This window comes from Wyeomyia smithii, chromosome 1, assembly GCF_029784165.1.
Source record: "Wyeomyia smithii strain HCP4-BCI-WySm-NY-G18 chromosome 1, ASM2978416v1, whole genome shotgun sequence".
NCBI classification, from domain to species: Eukaryota; Metazoa; Arthropoda; class Insecta; order Diptera; family Culicidae; genus Wyeomyia; species Wyeomyia smithii.
In genome coordinates this window covers 175,770,866-175,794,405 of record NC_073694.1, presented here as the reverse complement: position 1 = coordinate 175,794,405, position 23,540 = coordinate 175,770,866, and the positions used below count along the sequence as shown (strand labels likewise).

General features: G+C 39.9%; 1 protein-coding gene across 6 annotated transcripts in view; it reads right to left on the bottom strand.

Moving 5' to 3' along the window:
• Positions 1 to 3,391: 3,391 nt before the first annotated feature.
• LOC129731263 (uncharacterized) overlaps positions 3,392 to 23,540 on the bottom strand; it is a 45,076-nt gene continuing 24,927 nt past the window's right edge. For 3 of the 6 annotated variants that reach the window (XM_055691123.1, XM_055691146.1, XM_055691131.1), the window contains exons 2-5: positions 6,343 to 6,522; positions 6,225 to 6,287; positions 6,004 to 6,166; positions 3,392 to 5,941 (exon numbers count right to left, since the gene is read on the bottom strand). In XM_055691123.1, coding sequence (XP_055547098.1) covers positions 3,803 to 5,941; positions 6,004 to 6,166; positions 6,225 to 6,287; positions 6,343 to 6,419 — 2,442 coding nt within the window. In that variant the 5' untranslated portion in view covers positions 6,420 to 6,522 and the 3' untranslated portion in view covers positions 3,392 to 3,802. Of the gene's footprint in view, positions 5,942 to 6,003; positions 6,167 to 6,224; positions 6,288 to 6,342; positions 6,523 to 14,278; positions 14,380 to 23,540 lie in introns of those variants that run through there. The other 3 variants (XM_055691139.1, XM_055691160.1, XM_055691154.1) reach the window with 2 other exon arrangements.

Sequence of the window (23,540 nt, the reverse complement as noted above, 5' to 3'; positions counted from 1 at the left end):
GGTCAGTCTGCGGACTTTTATAAGGCTACTCTAGCTATGTCAATCGCTTTTATTTTATCACCTATTGGATGCGCTATCCTTTGGGTTCCGAAGAACGAACGCAATTGTCCTTTATGTTTCAACCACCCAACACAACAGGTGAGCTTGTCCCGCGCTGGATGGTCGAACGGAATTGCAGCCATCATAACGTGTGTAGGTGTCCACAAAGCGATAACAAATTCAGTACATAAATTAACCGAGGCAGGGCAAATAGACAGATTCATCGATGATTGCTGTTTGTCTTCGCACAGTGATTGCTTCGGCTGAAGGAAGGCGTATATCGATGGAGCTGAGAAACGTCAGAATATAACCAGGACCGATGGTCGTTTCAGTTCCGGTAATGGCCCAGTACATCGATGCCGGAGCTGATCATTTAATTCAGTTCCGAAAAAAGCAACGGTCCAGATGATTGTCCTTCAAGCACTTTTTTCTGCGTCATGACATCTGCTACAAGCTTAATCTAAAAGAGAAGAATTCTATCAAGGCTTTAGAGTACCAAAAGTCATAAAATCTAAAAAAAAAATCATGGACCTGAAAGAAAATTTTAAACATGGCTTAATAATCGTTAATCGCTTAGAATTGGGTGCGTAGTGGCAAATGTCGAAAACAAGGAAGCTAAAAAGCCTTAAAAAGAATGATAAGTTAACAGATCATTGTTTTAGAACATTTAAAAACAAAAAGCGCTAAGCAATGTTTTTTAGAATGTTGAGGCAACGGTTTCGCTTAGTCTTCGGTTTACTAGTAATGTTATGTACTTGCTGTAGCATTTCCCTAACATTTCGATGGCAGTTTTTTAGTGTTGTACACAAAATAGTCGTTTGTTTCCAATTCTACCTTTTCATTCGAATTAAGTCGCTTGCCAGAGAGCCACATTTTCAACCGGGGAAATAAGGAATAGGTGCTCGGGGTTATATCTAGCAAATACGTAGGATGGGGTACCAGCTCGTAGTGCAATTCCTTGAATTTATCGGCCGTATCGCGAACAGAATGAGCAGGAGCGTTATTTTGGTGAAAGAGCATTTTTTTCTTCGCCTTATGCGACCTCGATTTCACCATCCAATTGATTAAATAGTGCACAAAAATATCAAATGTTTTATCATGTTCGAGATAGTCGATGAATATTATGCCTTGTGAATCCTGAAAAAATACCGACTAACACTTTACCGGCAAAAACTTGAGACCGAGTTCATGATGTGTCATGAAATTATGAAAGTTTTCTAACTAAGGTTGGTATTACAGACGGTGTTATACTCAGATGCGTAAAGGGTGAGGTCAAAAACTCCAAGTGAACAGTCAAATCGAGGCTCCAAGTATGCAACGTAAACAATCTCATACGTGGTGCTTTTCGTACAGAATGATTGTTACAGTCAGCCTTCTGAAAAGTACTGCATTTCCGTGACAGCAAATTTAAAACTAATTCGGCTCTCATTGCATTGCACTGTTGTCCCTGCTCCCCATATGTTCGATACACAACCCGACAGCCACTGACGACTGCGCACACATGCAATGCAAAACGGGATGTTATTTTTCATCTTCTTATGTCTGTTGTTTCTTTCAAGCTGTCGCTAACGACAGCCTTTACAGCGCGACATCCTACGGCACAAATTCGAGCGGGCTGTCAGGTGATTATGATTCACAAGAGTAAGGCCGATGCTGTAATGAAAGTGAAGCGATGCGAAACGCGTTTTTTCTCGAGTGGGGAATAATATCAACAATAGGAAAATATATGAAAAGGTTTGTTTCGTATTCATTATGGCATCGGTCCAAATAAAAGAGAGCCAAGTAATCAGTATAGTGTCGCACCGCAATACTTTTCCAAAGCCTGGTTGCAGATTGGTTTCAATGAAAAATGTGTTCGCCATGCTCGATATTACGAGCGATGCGTTGTGAAAAATGTTGTGCGTTGAAATCGAGTATATCGACTTACCAGTGTTCTCAATAATTCGCGTGTGCGGCATACTTTCGATTGGCAGGTTCAAAGCAAGTTTTATAGTGGAATTTGGAATTAGATGCTGAATTCGAAGTCAGATTGTGATATTGCTAAGAAATGCCAGCCAAAGCACCGCAAGCACCGTTTTCAAACTTACTATAAAAGTTTACTTTTTTTAAGTAAAAGTAGTTTTAATTTTACCTCTCGATTCAGTCGAGTAGTCAGAAGTTATGAGCAATAAAACAAGCGAAATAAGAGCGATCAGGAGAAGGAGAGTACTCAGATGAATATCGGAGTTGTTTCCTCACTCGTTCTTCATCGAAAAACTGTAGACTCGTATTTTGTTGTTTGGTTCTTAGGGATAGTTGATGATTTGGGATAGTCCAAAAATCGACATTATTTTACTTTGAAAAATTTGTAGCTTCAAAGCTGTTTGACCAATTCAAGATCTTTCTACGACAAATTAAAGGTCTTTTAGGGAAAAATATGAAATCTCTCTACATACATATTGTAGTACTGAAAGCTGTTTACAAGTTCCGATCGTTCCGAACTGTTTCACAAGATTACACATTAGAAATGAAATTAGAGAAACATGTTTTTCAATTAAATTTTCCTTCAAAATGAAACTTATTGAATCAAATCGGATCAAAACTGAGGGAGTTGCAAGTATTTGAAGTTAGGCTAAAAATTGTGATTTTCAAACATGAAAACCATCGAAATTGCCTGGTATAGCAACATTGAAAGTGCAACCAAAAATCGATATATCAACCGATTTTCATAAAACTTTGGGAGAAAGGCATTTACAGTTTGAGAATCTGCGGAGAAATGCAAAACATCAAAAATATTGACATGAGAAATCGAGGTTTAGTCCGGCCCTTCGACCACTGTGCACCGTCAGAACAGTTCATCTCCGAAAAAGATTATACGATCTCCTCGGTACAGTAAGCAACCCAGACAGGAGGACACTTGAGCAGAATTTTGTGACCGAAAGTCGTGTCCAAAGTTGTACAGTGTGGTTCTTACGAGGTATGAAGGATTCATTCTTAGGGACGACGAAACGTACGTGAAGATGAATTGTAAGCAGCTTCCCAAAAAAAAATCGATAAATTCGCAAGAAATCTTGTAATGATTTGCGGCTGCGGTTTTCGTGACAAACATGCCTGTTGATTCTAGCAGAAGAACCATAAAAACCGTCCATACATTAAATCTCACACAGGACCTGTAATTTTTTTTGCTTTAATTTGGTAAGCTGCAACTACAGCCGAGAGGTACTTGAACGGGAATTATTGAGTAATTGTCAAACAGAACCCATTTCCACTCATGAGGAATAATTCAAGCTTATAAAATGACCTTCATTTCATTAAATGATTTTAGACAAACTTGACTTGAAAAGTTCAAAAACAAACGCATAACTAAGTCAATAACAACAACAAAAAACATTCCATGTCATATTACAAACATATATTTTAAGACAAAGTATCATAATTGAATTGAGTTGTTTGGCTATTCACGGATTTCTGATTTTTATATATCAGCTAAAAAAGTGAAATTTTCCAAGCAAAACATGATTTTTCAAAATTTTGTATCGTTGTCTTTCGATTATTCTATAAAGTATAAAAATCGCTCTAAATCGCTTGAATGACAGTTGATATTGCATGGGCGAACTGTCATTGTAGTTATTTCGAGCAGATTTCAAGTAGTTTTAATTCGTGATTTAAAAATTGAAATGCAGCTCTTTCAGTTGATATAAAAAAAAAACTGATATAGCTAAGCAACCCAATTACAGCTCATATTTGCTCAATTAATCCGATAACTAACATCGCAAATAACGATTTATTGAGTGGAAAAATCAAAATCACTGTCTTCATTCACGGAACTAAGTGTTGTATCATGTTTCTCCTCTGTATGGTCAGCCTGAGGTGGCGGTTTCGACTCAACTTTATCAGACACTTTGGTCGAGCGATCAGCGTCAGCAACGGTCGGAGTTTCCATATCTGCCGGCAATGGTGCAGGACTTTCCTCTTCCTGCCTTCGGGTAGTAACCGTTCCCTCCTGCGCCGATTGTTCGTGCTCAGAGTTCACATTGTACTGCTGAAATTGCGTCTGATCGTAGACTTCTTGCTGTTGAAGTTGTGTACTTTCTTCTTCAGTGTAATACTGCTGGTCATTCTGTTGGTTGGGATCATAGTATTCTTGCTGATTTGGGTCATACTGTTGCTGCTGTTGTTCCGGATCCGGTTGTTGTTCTTCGTAAAAACCCTGCTCGAAAACGTATTGAGTTGGGCCGGGATACTCCGTAGCTTGCTGATACTGGTTAGGGTCTAAGGTTCCGCCATTTTCCACATTTTCTTGATCGTAATAGCCCTGAGATTCTTCTTGATTTGTTTGTTCTGCTAGCGGTTGTGAGTAATACGGATCGACGGTTTCCTGATCGTACTGATAGGTGTATTGTTCTGGGTTTTGCAGGTATTCTTGCTGGTACTGGTCGTAATCAGTTTGTGCTGGATCAACTGATTCCGCTAGTTGCTCATCAACAGCACCTATTGGTTCGTGCTCTGGCACAGGTTCCAAATTAGCAGAAGACATGTTCCTTCCCAAAGGAGTGCTACGTTTCGATTCTGGCGGTGTGATACGTTTTTCTACGGGCGACTGACGATCATTACTGCTTGTTACTTCTTCAATTGTCTCCGATGCTGGCATAACTGGATTGTAAGTTTTAGATTTTACTGCTTGAATTGCTGTCGACCAGTAGCTAGAATTGAGAGCTGCTGGTTGTTCATCGTTACCCTGTTCAAAACTGTAGTCATCATTTGCGATTTCTTGCTCTGTACACCCCGTGGAATCACCTTCTTGATACACGTCACTAGGCTGATAATTAGCATTTTCCGGCATGGTGTATTGTAGTTGATAATTGCCATCCTCAGAGTAGTCTTGTTGAATCTCGGCTTCAGGTGCAGCTGTTCCAGCAGCTAGGTTAATATCCTCAGAAACTGGCATTGTAACAAAGTTCTCTTCCACCTCAGAGATCATTCCGAGAAGTGTCTGCTCTACAACACCGTGAAGTGGTTGCTGCGCTCGAACCGGTTCAGGTTGCTGTGGGGAGTCATAAGCCGTTGTCGGTTCTAACTTTTGATTTTCTACCATCCTTGATGGCTCGACAATGGAGTTGAAGTTATTATTACTGCCCTCCTCGAAGACTGCAGGAGTACTTTCCTCCTGCGATAATGTTAGCTTTTCTGTTTCGACATGAACGGCATCAGAGTCCAAATTTAGTTGTTCTGTAGCATCAACTAATTCTTCAATCATTGGTGAACAGTCATCATAGTTCACCTCAGATGACTGAAAGCCATCGTTTTCGTTGATTTCGTTGAAGTCTTCCAGATAAGCAGTTGGATATTTTGTTGCTGGAGGTTGTGACGGAGGATCTACCACAATGCTGGGTGTTTCAGTAGTGCTGGGTTTTTGTGCAACTGAGCCTTTAAGAATTTCGTCATCGACATATCGAATAAATTCCTCATTGGAGAGTTCATTTTTTCTTGAATTGGATGGTAGAACTGCAGTGCTACGATATGAGATCGGAGTAGTATTATTTTGTGGATTTTGACTCTGAGATGGGGGATGATATTCGGTTGGAAACGGAGTAGTCGTCTGAACATTCGATTGAGGCGTAAATAACTGGCGACTGATTGGATTTCTTAATGTTTCTTGCTGTTGATGGCTGATAAAGTTGGAGAGAGCCATAGGAGGAGGGATCGCTCTGGAATCGGCAGTCGACAGATAAGTCGTGTCGGTAATATACTTGACAAATTCCGACTTGGGTGAATTTGTAACTCTGGGTGGAAACTGGAAGGAATTAGCGTTGGCAGTGTCTGACGTGCTTTGAAGCGGTAAGTAGTATTCTTGCTGACGTGGAGACGATGAAATGGCTTGTTGTGTTGACCAGGAACGGATGAGATATGATTCGTACTGCTCCTGGAAAACAAAAAATATAAAAATGAATATCGTTCATAAAATTTCAAATAATCTAGACAAACCTTAAGCATTTTGAGCCGATTGCTTTTCGAAGCTAGAGATGCAGCTTGCTGATCAACTTTGTGCAGCATACGAAGCAGGGTTTCGTTCCTCTCCGAACGCTGCCGTTCGAGTTCCATCATTCGTTTGTACTTGAGTTTCAAAGAGCGTTCAGCGGCTTTTTCACTGCAATTTTGAAACCATAAATTGAGCAAACCTCTAACATAGTTCGAAATAGCCTTACCATTCTTGGCGCTCTCGCATCAGCTGACTAAACTTGTGTTCCAACTGACTACGTTCTATTTCACTGCGAAATAAAATATTTTGGTAATCTAAACTTATTTGCAAATCAACATTCTTACCACTTTTTAATTTTATTTTCCATTTCCTGAAACCGCAATCGGTAATTATAGCGATTGATGTCGTGCTCGGAAAACATGATATCGCCTCGGTGCAGTGTCAAACTTCCTACCTCAAGGACAAGATACGTGACACATATGATAGCTATCCGTTACCAGTGCCTATTTGTTACTCCAATCTTTCTTTTGGGAGAAAAAAAACGAAAATCAATAACGGAACGTTTATTATACAGCACAAATAGAGCAAAACAAGGTTATAAAAATTGAGGTGATTCAGGTACCGCCAATAGAGATAAAGGCGGGGGTTGGCTGCCAAAGGTCAAATGCCTAAAAATCGCTCGAGCGGAGTCAGTGGTAAGTGAATGATTTGCACATTACGCACGCAATTTGTGAAATTTGGATGCAAGCTGAAGGTTTAGGAGTTAAATAATATGTATTATGAAAAGCACCAGTCTGAATATGAGTGAACACGTTTTTACATGCAAAATTAGTCGATCACACTGATCGACAATGGCGAATAAATGCTGCTCAAAATAGTTGTTCTATGAAGCTTATAGCTTTTAACTATATTTGTGCAATTTGTTGTCTCTAGCCAGTGTAGAAATGGAACCGCCATGCAATGCCAGGATGAACCAAAAAAGCTCGCTTTGATGCGGCTACAAGAAAACGTGAGGCTTCTCCTCCGAGTGATTCAAAAAGCAATAAGTATGAAATACTTTCTCCTATTGGTGATCAAAAATTTGAAGCTTCTCATTCTTAGCAAAATGCCGGTATGAAGAAAGCTAAAGTTCCACCTATTGTGGTGATGATGATGATGATGATGGTCCCGCCACATACCCCTACAAAGGTTTGAGCTGGACGATTTATCTATAGATAATTAATGTAGTCACAATTAAATCAGTTATACAAAAAAAAACGAACTGATTTACCTCCAGATATAATCTTCTTAAAAAACTGTTTATTTGATTCACATCGGTAAACCTGTGAATAGCTATAGAGCTACACAAAACTAGCACAGGGTTTTCATGACCTTCAGCCAGACTAACCACAACTACTTCATGATTTTTCTCTAAGCATTGTTAAAGAATCCATTTATATCTGAATTCCGCGCGCGAGGCTCAAACTTGTGTAGTCACTTTCTATTATTTTTTAAAGCTACAACAACATAAAGGAAAAAATCCATCATCACCACCGTGACGAACACAGTAGTTTTTGTTATTACATTACATATTAAAAAAGATCTAATATAAAATATGAATAAAATTTTACAACACAATCAGATTCGTTCGTAAAAACTTCGTCAGTTACATGCTTCAATAAAACAATAAATAAATAGATAGGTTCCAAAAATAAATAGTTCATCCAAAATAAATCCGTTGTTTAAACTTCGTCAGATAAACTCTCGTCATTTTATAAAAGTTTTAATTATCGTTCTGTACAACAGAAACTTTCACGTGTGAAATACATTGTCTCTTGAACTCCGCAAGCGTTGGTGCACGTTTAACATGTCTTGGCATCGAATTGAAAAAAAATATACCTTTATAAAAAGCTCTTGTTAGAAAGAAAGGTGTTCTTATTTCATCCGCGTTTCTAGTGTTATATCTATGAAAATCTCTTCCTCTTTCAATTCGATCACACAAATATTGAGGTAGCAAACCATTAATTATTTTAAAAATGAACACCATAGACAAATAAACAATTCGTTGCTTCACGGATAACCATTGCAAAGCGTCCAACATAAAGGTAGAGGAAGTTAATCTATCACAATTTAAAATCAAACGCATTATTCTATTCTGCAAACGCTGTAACCTCAATAATTGTGTGTTATTGGCCAAAAACAAAAAGGTATGGCAAAAATCCAAATGTGGAGAGATGCTTGACTTGTTTAGCTGTATTTTACTACTAATCGTTAATTCGTTTTTCAAACGGCATAGAATTCCATACTTTTTGGCAATTTTTGTGATGACATTGTCAATGTGAGCGTTGAACTTTAGGTTGTCATCAATAATCACGCCAAGATATTTAATCTCCCGAACGCGACCAATTGCCTCATCGTCAATCAAAACAGAGACATCGTCATTTACAACGGTGCGCGAGAAAATCATATATTTAGTTTTTTCTATATTTAATTTCAATTGCTTATACTTCAACCATCTGTTTAGAGAACGTAAATCTTCGTTCAAGTGTGAAACGGCTTCTTCTACATTCTTAGCTGCAATGAATAATACGGTGTCGTCGGCAAAAAGATTGATATCACAAAAACGTAAAACTCGTCGCATGTCATTTATATACATAATGAACAAAAGGGGCCCTAATACACTTCCCTGTGGAACTCCAAGATCATTCTCCACGGGACTGGATACCGAATCATTGAAAACAGTCCGTTGAGTTCTGTCAGACAAATAGCTCTCAAACCAACTCGAAATTCCAAAGCGCTTGATTGTGTTCAACAATAAGGGCCTAGAAATTGTCTCAAAAGCGCGTTTTAGATCCAAAAAAAAAACAGCAAATATTGTGTCTCTATTCTCTAAGTTGTCTTTCCATTTTGCTAGCACTAAGTTCAACGCGGTTTCACACGAATGGCCTTCCCGGTAGCCAGATTGTTCCGGAATTAATAACGAGTTACTATTTAAATATTCTAACAGCTGACCTTTAACAAATTTGCACAATCACAATTTTTGCAATCCATGCTCTTGTGTCCAAATTCTCCACATTTGAAGCATCTCAACACGTTTATCGCGGGAAGTACTAAGCATCGATCAAACTCTACATTTACTTGCTTAGCAGCTAATAAGCTATTATACGCTTCTAAATCAACTTCTATTACCGCGCTATACTTGTTATAAGTGAAGCGTGGATTTTCAAAGGTATTTGCTACTTTTATATTATTTATTGTGATGCCTTCAATTTGACTCTTTAAATAGTCAATGAAAACATCAGGAGAAAGATTCTCGCTCATGCCCACTATTTTCAATCTTGGCACCGATGTGGGGACAACAGCGCTGTAATTTTCACCCAGATTATTTTCAATGCCATTTTTCACATTTTCAACATTTTCGCCAATAGCGCATTCCACAATAATGGAACCATCTTTACCGTTCCTAAAATTACTAACTTTGTGTGTTTTGGATCTAAGTTAGTTTTCAAAAACATTCGAGTTTTCTCGCAAGCTTGTTTGGACTCTTTAGGTTTATTCACAATAACCGGACGAGTCTTAGGTTTGGCCGGTTTAAAACCATTATTATTATTACTATTACTAATCATTTGACTTGTACTCGTTTTTTTACTTTTACTGTGTCTTTTAACGACTTCCGCAAATGTTGCGTCGTCATCAAAAACATCATTTTGATCGTTGTTATCATATTCAATTTTACGCTTTTTGCCGATTTGGTCCGATTCAGAAGGAACCGGCCCATTCCGCGCGCGAGCGTCGTTCATCGCAGCTAAATTCTGACGCGTATTTAATTCCAAAACCGAGTTATTCAATTTTTCGAATTGCTCACAAAATAATTTTTCAAGAGACTCATTAACATTTAATCTCAACTGTTCAACACCCGCACTCAACGCGTTGTTTATCTGGGCCGATATTTGGTCTCGCATTGCAATGACCGAATCTGTGAGAGAAGATAATTTCTTCATCTCTTCTTCGATACGCTTGACGTCCGAAACCAAATGCTGCCCCCCACAACACTGGTTTGATAAACATTCATCACACTTGAAGCAAAAATTATCGTTATCTGTTATAATCTTTGCCGTTGCCTTGGTGAGTCCAGTGCACTTGAAGTGAAACAAACGTGCACAGTTGAAGCCCACACATTTCAACGGCAAATCCGATAGGACAATTGCCGTTCCACAGCCAGAACAAATCATCGCACACAACACACGTTAACACGGGACGCTATACCAACAGACATGCAGGGAAACAAGAGATAGGCAAAAAAATGATCACCACCGCAGCTAATGCGCTGGGGGGATTTTATTTAAACAAACTTTAATGCGAACAAACTGCTTAAGCAACTGTTCTTGTACTTAGCCTTGTGTAGATGCACTACCGAAACACGTTAGAATATATCTACCGTGAATCACTTCACTATTTCACACGTAAAATAACGATTAAATATCACCACAAAATAACACAAACTACTCTGTTCGCCATCAAAGAGAGAATTTTGATAGTTGCAAACTTTAAAGCTTTTCGAACTTTCATCATTTCTTTCTAATGTATTTTGGCCGAATCTTCTGAAGGTCATAAACTTCTGTTACAGTATTTGACTGAAAAGATGTGCATTGATATACCCCTGCTTCTCTTCAAGTTACGAAAAATTGGAATTCATTCACAATTACTCAAAACGTATTTGACAGATCGTCAACAAACCTCAGGAGTTCCTCAAGGCTCTTACTTGGGCCCTCTACTATTTATATTGTTTGTAAACGACATTTCCTTTATTCTAGAACATGTAAAAACTCTTATTTATGCCGACGACATAAAACTTTTCATTGAAATTGAAAACGATGATGATGTAAAAAATTTTTGTAACGAGATAAAATATTTTTATATTTGGTGTAAAAATAGTAGGAGGGTGATATTCAAGACACGACCGCATGACGTTGACTACCGTATTCTTTTATTCCATTGAAGCAAATAGAAGAGGGAATTGCAACGCTTCTTTTACAAAACTTCTGTAACAAAATTTCGAGGCACTAAAAGGTACCAGTTGCCGATTATTCTCGTTTACTGGTTAGTCCGTCCAGAATTCGAGCCATTTTAGTATTTTGCAGTAGCTATTTATTACCAACAGCCACCAGCATAACAGGTGAAACCGGCAAGAGATGACCGGTACTATTTTGTTTTTTCTCCGTTTAGCTGCTAACACCTAGCGTCCGTATGTAATCGGTACGACTTAGTAATGAAACTGATGGGGTGAAATGTTCGAACGATACGTTTTATACCAAGGCTTCGTCAGATAATTAGAAAGAAGGAGGGGCTACATAGATGATGGAATGGTAGAGACAAATGTTTCTTGAAAGCTGCGCCGGCCGCTGTCGTAATATTAACACCAACACAAACATGCATTTTTGCAAGGTTTTTTCCGCTAGCAGCAGCATTTGGTAAAACAGGAAATTCAATTAGTCGCTTCTGTACCAAAATTTCAAGGCACCAAAAGGTGCCAGTTGCCGATTATAGTTTCCTGGTTAGTCCGTCCAGAATTCCAGCCATTTAAGTGTTTTGCAGTAGCCATTTACTACTAAAGCCACCAGCATTACGGGTGAAACCGGCACGAGATGAGCGGTACTCTTTTGTATTTCCTCCTTTCAGCTGCTATCACCTAGCGTCCGCATGTCACTGGTGCGGTTTTGGAATCAGAATGATGGGGCGCCGGCCGCTGTCGTAAAATTAACACCAACAAAAAGATGCATATTTGCAAGGTTTTTTTCCGCTAGCAGCAGCATAAACAGCGGAAACAGAAAGTGACAACAACAATAACAACAAAGTCAGATCGATTGTATCCGTTAGTGTCGACTGTGCTTGGGAAGAAAGGTAGTGATTGGCTGCGCGGTATGATTTAGACAATCGATATTAATCACCAATTTTTAAATAGTGTATCTTAAACAATAGTTTGTTTTTGTTACATAAATTTAACCGTAAAAGAATTTCTGATCGATTGATGCCAAAACCTCGAAAATCTGATTATAGATGACTGCAAAATAAGCGCTCAAAACCTGACCACTTTTCTCTGGTTTTCCCTGGTTGAATTACTAGATTTTCAAATTCAGGGGCCTAACTTCGATATAGACGTTAGTCAACGTCAAAAAGCCTTCTTCAGCTAAACGTAAAAAACGTAGTTCGATGGCTATTGGCAGAAAAAGAAACATACCAAGCATTATCATTTCCTTAGGAGATCAGATAGTAGAGAAATGTGAACGAGTTACGGTCTTAGGAGTCATACTCGACCCAAAATTAACATTCACTGATCATTACAATACAATTATCAATGAGGCTAGTAACATGCTCAGTTAAAACGTTTCTGCTATAATTTCCAAGATCCACACAATAAAACACTTCATAATTCCTATGTCAAGTCACTTTTAGAATACTGTAGCATTGTATGGTCTCCTTTTTCTGCAACACATGTAGACAGAATAGAATCAGTGCAAAATCAATTCCTGTTATATGCACTTCGTAATCTACGATGGACGTCATTTCCCCTACCATCATATGACGAACGCTGCAGACTTATCGACATCCAATCATTAAAAGCCCTTCGTGAATTCGCAATTATGTCATTTGTTAACGATATCGTGTCTCAGCGTGTCGATTCACCCGAAATATTATCAAAAATCAATGTTTATGTGCCTTCTAGAAATTTACGAGCTCGGACTTTGTTTTCTTTAAATCATCAACGAAACAATTATGCTAAATACGGGCCCATTAATCAAATGATGTTAGTGTATAACCAACACTGTGAAGCAATGGACTTCTCCATGTCGAAAACTAAATTAAAACAATATTTCAGTTCAACGCGCGATTTAAATCGATAGAAGATAATCGTCGTCGGAATATATGGTCAGCGTGCGACCAGACCGAGCCAAGCGCCAAACACATTGTTTTGAGTAATTAGCATTTGAAGTTTGACCACCCATAAATAATCGTGTTTGAACTTATCATTAATTCAATGCTAACACGTAATGAATAGGGCTTAATGAATGTCCTGTTATCATAAATATACGAAAACTAGCAATAATTGATAAAATATTTGGTTTTTATTTTTGACACCTATGCACTCAGTTCACTCTGGCCGAACAAAAATTTTAAGAAATGGTCTTCAGTTCGGTCTGGTCAAACGTATTTACTACAACATATCAACTTGACTATTAAACAAGCTGTCAGTCCAATCTGTATGAAAAATTACACAGCTGATAGACAAGCAAAGCTTTATTTCTGTTGCTCTATTTCCTGGTTTGGCACCAAGTGCTAAGTGTTAAGGTAGTATCAATATGAAATGCTGTGGTATTTTGAAGCGGGTTTTGTCTAATTTTATTGATTTAACGTAGATTAACCCAGTCCTGACGTTTGTTACAAAAAAAAATTAATTTTGTTTGAAAAATCTTCTATTAAATAAAAATAAGTTGGTGTCTGTATAACGGCGTTTCACTCCAAATAGAACCAATGGATTTGAATGATTCTTTTTGTGTTTGTTTTGTCTTGATCTCCGACGAGTTAATAAGCCATAAAAATAACAATAATCAACTGATAAAGTTAAAAAAAATTGAAATACATTTTCGCCTTTTCCCGCCTTTTAGTCCAAAAACAACGTCATTAGATTACTATGATTGCAGGCTATGAGCGGTAGACAAGCTGTTGTAGCGTCGTTATTGAGGCGTCGTTGTTGAGTATAGCACCTGTTAATGATTCACATATAAAGTGATATTCGTTTTCGCTGCCTACTACACCTTTTCTATGCAAAAGCGCTATAGCGTGGTAGTAGCAAACTCGACATGCATGTGAATACTCTCAACGTGGCTTTGATTTTATTCAAGGGCAGATACTTGATAACGTAAATTAAATTTCTGGCTTATTTGAGCAAAGTTGCATATAATCGTTCTATTTATCTGATAAATGAAAAGAAATAACAAGAATAACACTACATGTGCGATGATTTAATTTACCATTGCTCTGATCTAATCAATCTGTTCAATTTTCTCTAAAATGCACACTGACTTAGATCATTGACATTTGCTCATGCTTTATGTTTCGTTAAATAGGCACTATTGCATTCCTAAAAATCTCTGGATTTACAATTAATTGTTGAATGTTGAATTGAAAACTATAATCATGCGAAGTGTCAATTGCACTGTGCTTAGGCAGAAGATCTGCCTCAAAAAGCAGATGAAATATTAATGCCATTGAAGCGAAAATTTCGAAGCTCCGTGTACCTACCAGTTTACCATTTAATTTCAAACGTCTGTATGTACCTTCGCGCTCTACAGTTGGGTGATATTCGATAACGCCCAAAGCCCTGATAACTGGTGGCATTAAACCTAAAACATGCATATTCTCGCATAAACAGCTTTATTTTTTTTTGTTCACACAACATTCATTTGACACGGCACAATACAAATTAATGTTTTACGGAGCCAATTAAATCTAATGCCTTATGGTCTGGAATATCTTATGATCTAAAGGCAAATTTTTTACCCACGCTGCCGACTACGAGCTGAAACTAAATCTAATACTAAAACTAACATGGTTTTTTTTTGTTTCGCTGTTAAATTGGCACCTTGATGCTTTTCAAGTAGTTATAAACATGTAGCATGTATGGTAAGTTTCGCTGAGCGAGAATATCACGAACTGGCACATAGGGCTGTATTCCTCGGGCCCTGAGGGTATCCAAAAGTAGAGATCTGGCGCCGCAGAATTCAGCACACACCCAAACCATGTGTCCAATGTCTTGATACCCCAATCCACAAACGCAATGATTACTGCTCGCCAGCCCAATACGCAAGAGATTTGCATCTAGCCCGTAGTGGTTGGACATAATCCGAGACATCATGCGAATGAAATCTCGTCCTACATCCAACCCCCGAAACCAAGGTTTGGTGGAAACCTTGGGGATGATGCTGTGTAGCCACCTCCCCAGTTCTCCCTTATCCCACGAGGCCTGCCAGTTGACAAGTGTACTCTGACGTGAAAGTTTTAAAAATTCATTGTAGGCAATTGGTCTGTTATAAATATCACCGTTTGTTGCGCCCACCTTAGCCAAAGTGTCCGTTTTCTCATTGCCCGGAATGGAACAATGAGAAGGGACCCACACTAAGGTAATCTGAGAAGATTTTTCGGATAAAGCACTCAGATGTTCCCGTATTTTCCCCAGGAAATACGGAGAGTGCCTTACATCCTTCATCGATCGGAGAGCCTCAATAGAACTGAGACTGTCCGTAAAGATGAAGTAATGGTCCGTGGGCATTTTTTCAATAATCCCTAAGGTATACTGAATTGCAGCCAGTTCTGCGACGTAAACAGAACCAGGATTATCGAGCATGTAGGAGGCGGTAAAATTATTGTTGAAGATACCGAAGCCAGTGGACCCGTTGAGAAGCGATCCATCAGTATAAAACGCATTGTCGCAGTTGATGTTTTTATATTTGTTATAAAATATTTTAGGGATCTGCTGCACGCGTGAATGATCCGGGATTCCACGAGTTTCTTCCATCATGGATGTATCAAAAAACACAGTAGAAACAGAAGTATCTAATAAGTTGACACGATTGGAGGTGTGTGAGGAAGGATTTATACTTTGAGACATGTGATTGAAATACACAGTCATGAAACGGGTTTGAGAATTAAGTTCAACTAGCCTATCGAAATTTTCAATTACCAAGGGGTTCAACACCTCACATTTGAAGAGAATACGAGTAGTCAGATCCCAAAAGCGGTCTTTTAATGGGAGAACGCCCGCCAAAACTTCCAAACTCATCGTATGGGTCGAATGCATGCAACCTAAGGCAATACGCAAACAACGATACTGCAATCAGAGCTGCGAAATTTCGAAACTACAAAATGAATATTACACAACAACAATCTCATTCTCTCAGATTGAGATTGATATTGAGTGCCACCCGTGTCAATTCTCATTGAAAATCATGTCAGCGAAAAAAATGATATTGTCTAGAAACATGTTGAATATATTTGATCTGAGCCAATCCAATGCAAAAAGCCGATGAAGTAAATGAGCATCTACTTTCTCAAACACAATAATAAGGCTAAAACAACACAGCGCGTGCGAAATCGCAGTAGTCAGTATTACCACTGTCAACCGATTAAACCTGAAAGTAATTTCATTCCCAGCTCGCTTGTGCTGACATCGATATTTACAGCCTTCAATTTCAACTGATATTCTGTTGCTGACAGTGAAAATTCGCAGCTCTGACTGCAATCGTTCCAGCTTGATTAAATGGGTGTTTGCAGCGGAGCGGAAGCAGAAACACCCGTACTCAAGCACCGACAATATCGTTGTTTGGTAAAGCCTTATGAGGTCTCTTGGGTGGGCGCCCCACCATGATCCAGTAATTGTCCGGAGAAAATTCACTCTTTGTTGACATTTTTTCATCAAATACCGAACGTGACATCCCCAGGTGCCTTTCGAATCGAACCAGACACCAAGATATTTAGATACCAAAACCTGAGAAATTGTTTCACCCATTAACTGTAAGTGGAGCTGAGCAGGCTCGCGCTTCCTAGAAAAAACTACTATCTCAGTCTTCTCCGGAGAGAATTCGATACCTAGCTGTGAAGCCCAAGCAGTGAAATTGTCCAAGATATCTTGCAATGGTCCTTGCAAATCGGCAGCTTTGGCTCCTGTAACAGAGACCACGCTGTCGTCTGCAAGTTGTCTTATCGTGCATAAATTTGCCAGACATGCGTCGATGTCATTCACATAAAAATTGTAAAGAAGGGGGCTTAAGCATGAGCCCTGGGGAAGACCCATGTAGCTAATACGAAAAGTTGCCAAATCGCCGTGCGTAAAATGCATATGCTTTTCGGACAACAAATTATGCAAAAAATTGTTCAAAATTGGTGATAATCCTTGTCGGTGAAGTTTGCCCTAAAGAATGTCAATAGAAACGGAATCAAAAGCCCCCTTAATGTCCAAGAACACAGATGCCATTTGTTCTTTGCGAGCATAGGCTAGCTGAATATCTGTAGAAAGCAACGCAAGACAGTCATTCGTTCCTTTGGCAAGGCGGAAGCCAAATTGAGTATCTGATAGTAGACCGTTTGATTCGACCTAATGGTCTAAACGACGGAGTATCATTTTCTCCATCAATTTCCGGATACAGGATAGCATTGCAATCGGCCTATAAGAGTTGTGATCAGAAGCTGGTTTTCCCGGTTTTTGGATGGCGATCACCTTCACTTGCCTCCAATCCTGCGGTACAATATTTTGCTCCAGGAACTTATTGAACAAGTTCAACAAGCGCCTCTTGGCATTGCCGGGTAGATTCTTCAACAAGTTGAATTTGATTCTATCTAACCCAGGCGCGTTATTGTTACAGGACAGGAGGGCAACTGAAAATTCGGCCATCGTAAAAGGTGATTCTATCGCATCGTTGCCCGAAGACGTATCGCGAACAAAGTTTTGCGCAGGAACAGAATCCGGACATACTTTCCTGGCAAAATCAAATATCCAACGACTTGAAGACTCCTCGCTTCCGTTGACCGTTATACGATTTTGCATTCTTCGGGCTGTGTTCCAAAGAGTGCTCATCGATGTCTCCCTCGACGTTTCGTTTACGAACCGGCGCCAATATCCACGTTTCTTTGCTCGGACCAAGCTTTTGAACTTGGTCTCAAGCTCCAAATACCGCTTAAAGTCGTTGGGTTGACCTTTCACCCAAAAGAAGGCCTCAAACGTGTCGGATTTTTCCGTGTAGACATCGGAGCACTCTTTGTCCCACCACGGAGTGGGAGGCCGTTCTTTGATCGTCACGCCGGGATATTTCTTCGTTTGGGCTTGCAACGCGGCGTCGAGAATCAAGCCCGCAAGGAGGTTGTATTCTTCAAGTGGTGGGTGATGTTGAATCGACTCGACAGCTTCTGATATCATTTCCTCGTATAATTTCCAATCGATATTCCGTGTGAGGTCATACGGAATATCAACTGATCGCGTGCGAGTTGAACCATTATCAATTGAAATTTGAATAGGCAAATGATCGCTACCGTGGGGATCAAGGACTACCTTCCATATGCAATCCAACCGTAGCGGTGTTGAACATAAAGATAAATCTAAAGCACTGGGGCGCGCTGGAGGTTTCGGAACGCGTGTCATATCCCCGTTGTTTAATATTGTCATGTCGAAGTCGTCGCAGAGGTTATAGATCAAAGAGGAACGGTTATCATTAGAAGGGGAACCCCAAGCCACGCCGTGAGAGTTAAAATCTCCCAAAATCAAACGTGGCGAGGGAAGGAGTTCTATTAAATCAAAGAGCAGCCGTTGCCCAACCTGTGCTCTGGGAGGAATATATATTGAGGCAATACAAAGCTCTTTACCTTGTATTGTCATTTGACATGCGACAGCTTCGACGCCTGGGACCGTGGGGAGGTTAATACGATAGAAGGAATAGCACTTCTTAATCCCTAGAAGTACTCCTCCGTAAGGGGTGTCTCGGTCGAGGCGAATTATATTAAAATCATGGAAGCTAAGATCTACATTTGAAGTGAGCCAAGTTTCACAGAGGAAAAATGCATCGCATTTATGCTTATTAATCAAAACTTTAAATGAATCAATTTTGGGGATGATACTTCTACAATTCCACTGTAAAATAGAGAAAGAATCCTTCATCTCAGCCGATGAATTAGCCATCGAAGGAAACGATCGCTGCAAGGAGGGGTCATTTAGCAGTCAACTGCTTCAAAAACGTTTTAACTGTTGGTAGAAATGCCAGCAGAAGACTTTTAAGAGGATCAGTTATGTTGAAATTTTTAAAAATCCAGTCCACAATATCTGAAAACTTCAGCAGTCCAGATTCTGGCTGAATCTTGGACGAAAAAGAAGGAACAGTTGGGTTTTTTGATGTTCCTGGAAGTGCTGGAAACTCCTTGCTAGAATTCAGTTTTGCCAATCCCGGAGGAGTTTGCTTCGGATTTCCTACAGCACTTTTTTGTTTCTTAGTATCAGTCACTTCAGATGGAGACCTTCTCTGTCCTTTCCTAGGAAGGAGAAGAAAGGTTTTTCCTCTTCCTAGATTTCCCAGGTTCAACAAAAGAAGATTCCCCAACTGAATCGTCAGAATCAGACTCATCGGATGGCAAGACCTCGAAGAGATTCGAGGAAACCAGTTTGGTGGCAGCGGCCTCTTTGAGCATTTCTGCGAAAGTGGGCTTAGAGCGCTCTTTCAGAGACCGCTTGATCTTGTCTTGGCGCTGTTTGTACGCGGGACATGCAGACAGCTCATGCGGAGTCTGCCCACAATAAAGGCACTTTTCAGCACCCTTATTACAGGCGTCATCCGCATGTTGCTCTCCGCACTTGCCACAACGTGCTTTATTGCCACAGTGGGAGGCCGTATGGCCCAACTGTTTGCACTTGAGGCAATTCATTACCCGCGGTACAAACAAGCGCACGGGCAGACGCACCTTGTCCACGAGCACATAGCTCGGCAGAGCAGACCCGGCGAAAGTCACGCGAAAAGAGTCTGAAGGGGTATAAGTTTTTACACCCTTGTCGAGCGATACTGAATGTAATTGCTTACATTTAAGTATCTTGGCAGGTTCAAGGCTAGAATCCTTGAAAAGGCTTTTTCCAGCCTTCAACAGGTCCTCGACAGTCAGACTCGATCCGCTGACCACACCGTCAATCTCAACTACGCGAGCTGGAATGAACACGTGGTACTCCCGCGTGAAGAGCTCACAAGCAGCAATCTCATTTGCTTGCTTGAGGTCGGACACCAAAACACGCAGCTTATTCGGGCGTACTTTGGTAATTTCAGTCACGGCTGTAAACCGTGCCAGATCTTTACATATTTGCATTGTGTTCAATGCTTTCACTTTCGGCCGGAAAAATACAGCCCCAATACCAGCTTTGCCCTCCGGATACTGCTTAAGCCGATGGGTAGCTTCCTGCGGTGTTCCATTCTTAACCCTTGGAACTTTGTATCCGGGAGGGCTAGGCGGTAGAACGAGCGGGTTTTCATCCCCGCGTTCGTCGTCCATGTTGGACGCGTAAGCCACACACGCAAAATGCCAATCAACAAATAATATTGTAGAAAAAAACCAACAAAAAAAAACTAGTTATCTTCTGCAGCCGCTCTCCACCGCAATCAGCGCACGGGCGATGCCAATCTCCAGTCCTTCACACAAGAGTCCGGTAGCAAAAGCTGCAGCCGCTCCAGCCACACAGCAGCACCAGTACAGCCAAACAGCAGTACGCCGGGTACTGGATCTCTCGCAGTAGCGACACAACGTACAGTCTGTGGCGTACGGTAGCAATAGGCGATGATGCGTTCTTTTGTCTGCAATAGACGACGGCAACGAGCAGCAGTGCACACGCAATACAATGCACGGTGACCTTGAAGGCGATTAACTGGTCGGCACTATCGAGATCGAAATGAAATTGCGACCGAGCACGACGAGAGCACAACTCGGAATGAAAACAGCTTTATGTCACATGGTCACGTGAAAAACAATTGGTATCATGTATGTTTGAAAAAAAAAAAGATACCCGAAAAATGGTTGGCCATAAGTTTTTTCGAGAATTTTTGTTCAGGACAAAACCATATTGCCATGGCAATAACGAAAATCAACTGGAAAAGTTATAAAACGTTAAAAACCAACCCTTGATATTTCCCGCCCTTCTGAGATTCTGAGAGGTTTTCTGTGAGCTTTAGTGAGTAACGATTTTTAGTTGCCTTTGATCGGAAAAATTCGAAACAAGTTTTCATCACCTACAGTACTTAAACGATAGCCTTCAATTTTTTTAAATATTTTATGGAACAGTTCTATGCGTTTTTCGTATTGGTTTCTGTTGATGCCACATAAATTCAACGTCGGTTTCTGTTAGTTTGTGCTGTGACTGTTTTTCAAGAAAGAAGAAGACACTGTCGGTACGTAATAAACATAATAGATTAAAAATAATAATGTGTTTTTGCAAGAATTCTGAGGAGTATTCATACAGGTTTCAGTTGGTTTCGAATAATTTTCTTCCACATGTATTGGGAATGCTTTCCTAACGAAGATGCCGCTAAGGGTATTTTATAAAAGGAATGTTCCCTAATCTACATGATCAAACTGATTCTTGCATATCTTCCAGTTGACTTTGACAAATTTCTGCTGTGGTCGAAGTGTTTTTTCTTCAGTTAAAGTTGTTGTAAGTGGAATGTTCAAATACTTAACATGCCGTTGAGTTAAAATTAAATTCGTTGTTTTTGTTCCAGTTTTGCGAGTTAGGACACGAGTACTAGCAGGTCAATAAAAGTGCCAAGCTCCGCATCACTGAAGATAGAATATTAAAAAGTCAGGAAATATACGAGTCCCGCAGGGAAGTTGATCGGTGGAGAACAAGACGAGCTCGAAATGCACGACGTTCGACACCCCATATATCTGAAAATCGTCAGTTACACACTTAGTTTCCATAGTCTTCAAACGAGTCTTGAACAAAAGAAAAATAAAGTATAATAACTTAAACACTCAATTGAGAGAAAAATGCTAATCAAATATTTTCAAATACTACTACTTCATAGATTCAAGGTCAAATTTACCACCGAACAGATGCATTGCTCCCACCACCCGGTGGCAAATGTCCTTGAAGCGACAATTCTGACAGGAAACTACAAAGGAGAAGTCGTAATAATCCCGCGCATCTCAATTACTCCTACCGATTTGCCGTTAAATTTTAAACGTCTGCAATTTCCCGTGCGTCGCGCATTCGCGATGACTATTGATAAAACCCAAGGACAGACACTGATATTTGTGGCATAAACTCCGAGTATTCATGCTTCTCACATGGACAGCTCTATGTCGCATATTCACGTGACCCTGACCCCGACATTGTGGAATATATATAATTAAGTGGCTTGGACCGCCTTGACCACTTTAACATGTTTCGTATGTTCCGAATTTTAAGCTTGAATTATTTAGAGTTCTGAAGTTTTTCATAAAATCTGTTCCAGTGAGATTGGCCAGGCAGAAGGGTATTACTATATTTGCATTAAGCCAAGCTTTTGAATGTAATAATTTCCTTCAGAATATTTAAAAGAATGACTGTTTATTTTCAGAAATGTACTGAAATGATTTGATTATGGTTGAAAGGTGCTTCATAATGTTCAATGAAATAAAAACGTATAATGTTACTAGCGCAGGATTGAAAAAAAAAACTAAAAACAAATCAGAGCCGAAACATATCGTAGGTATGTTTTTTAGCAGCAGTTAGATATTTCAGCTTTTGCAATACAACAGTCAATAAAACTCAAGGCGGCGGTACGAGATTTGCCGGGTCAGCTAGTATCAAATAAAACTAAAATGCACTTGGTTCGGTCTGGCTCAACAAGATCTTGAAAAAAAAGTGAATTGCCCATTGAAACGAAATTCGGCTCTACGAAAACTACCTGGCTGTTTATTCATCTAATTCTGATGACAGTCGTATTAACGAGCTGTCCGAAGCGGAGAAATCAGTTTTTTTTCCTGTTGGGTACATTTTCCACTGCGACCAGAGATTTGATCCTTTGTGGCGGGCCCCTATTTGATGTAAGCCTTATCAGGGTGTCGTACCACTATTAGGTTGAATGGTTTCTTTATCTAGGTTACAAAAGCGACAGGCATCATTTTGCAATTTACCTATCTGTTTGAAGTAATATTTACTTGGGCAGTGTCCCGTTACAAGGCCACTGAAGGTACATAAGTCTTTTTTTGAGATACTGAGCAATCGCTGGGTTACTGTTTTTTGGGGTGCAATAAATTTTTTCGATTGTCGAGCTGAATTATTGTTTTTCCAACTGTTTTCTATCATTGATTGTTCCCATTTCTTAAGTTCCATTTTGAGGGCACATTCTGAGATCCCACAAAACGGTTCTGGCCCTATGAACAACTGCATTGATCCATTTCTCGCCAACAGATCAGCCTTTTCATTCCCTTCAATGCCGCAATGCCCAGGTACCCAGAATAAGTTTACTTTACTATTTCTAGCCACCTGCTGTAGCAATTGAATACAATACCATACTAATTTCGAAGAACAGGAAAAAGATTTCAGTGCTTTCAGTGCAGCTTGACTATCCGAAAAAATGCATATATTTGTATGTCTATAGTTACGTCGTAGGCAAATTGTAGCGCATTCAATTATTGCCTGTATTTCTGCTTGAAATACTGATGGCCACTCTCCCATAGGTATTGATAGATTGACTCCAGGGCCTGCCACCCCAGCGCCAACCCTATTGCTTAACCTGGAGCCATCCGTGTAGAACACTATTGAGCCTGGTTGAATGCTAGGCCCACCTGATTCCCATTCAGTGCGACTTGGCTCAGTCACTTGAAATAGTCGTTCAAAGTTGTACTGCCTATCCATCCAGTCTCCCTGAGATAACATTGCACTGATTTTGAAATTTTCAAGTATACTGAGGTGTCCCCTAAGGTCTCCTTCAAGGAACTTTTTTGTTCTTTGTAGCCTTAGGGCGCTTTTTTCTGCTTGTAATTGTACAAATAGATGCAATGG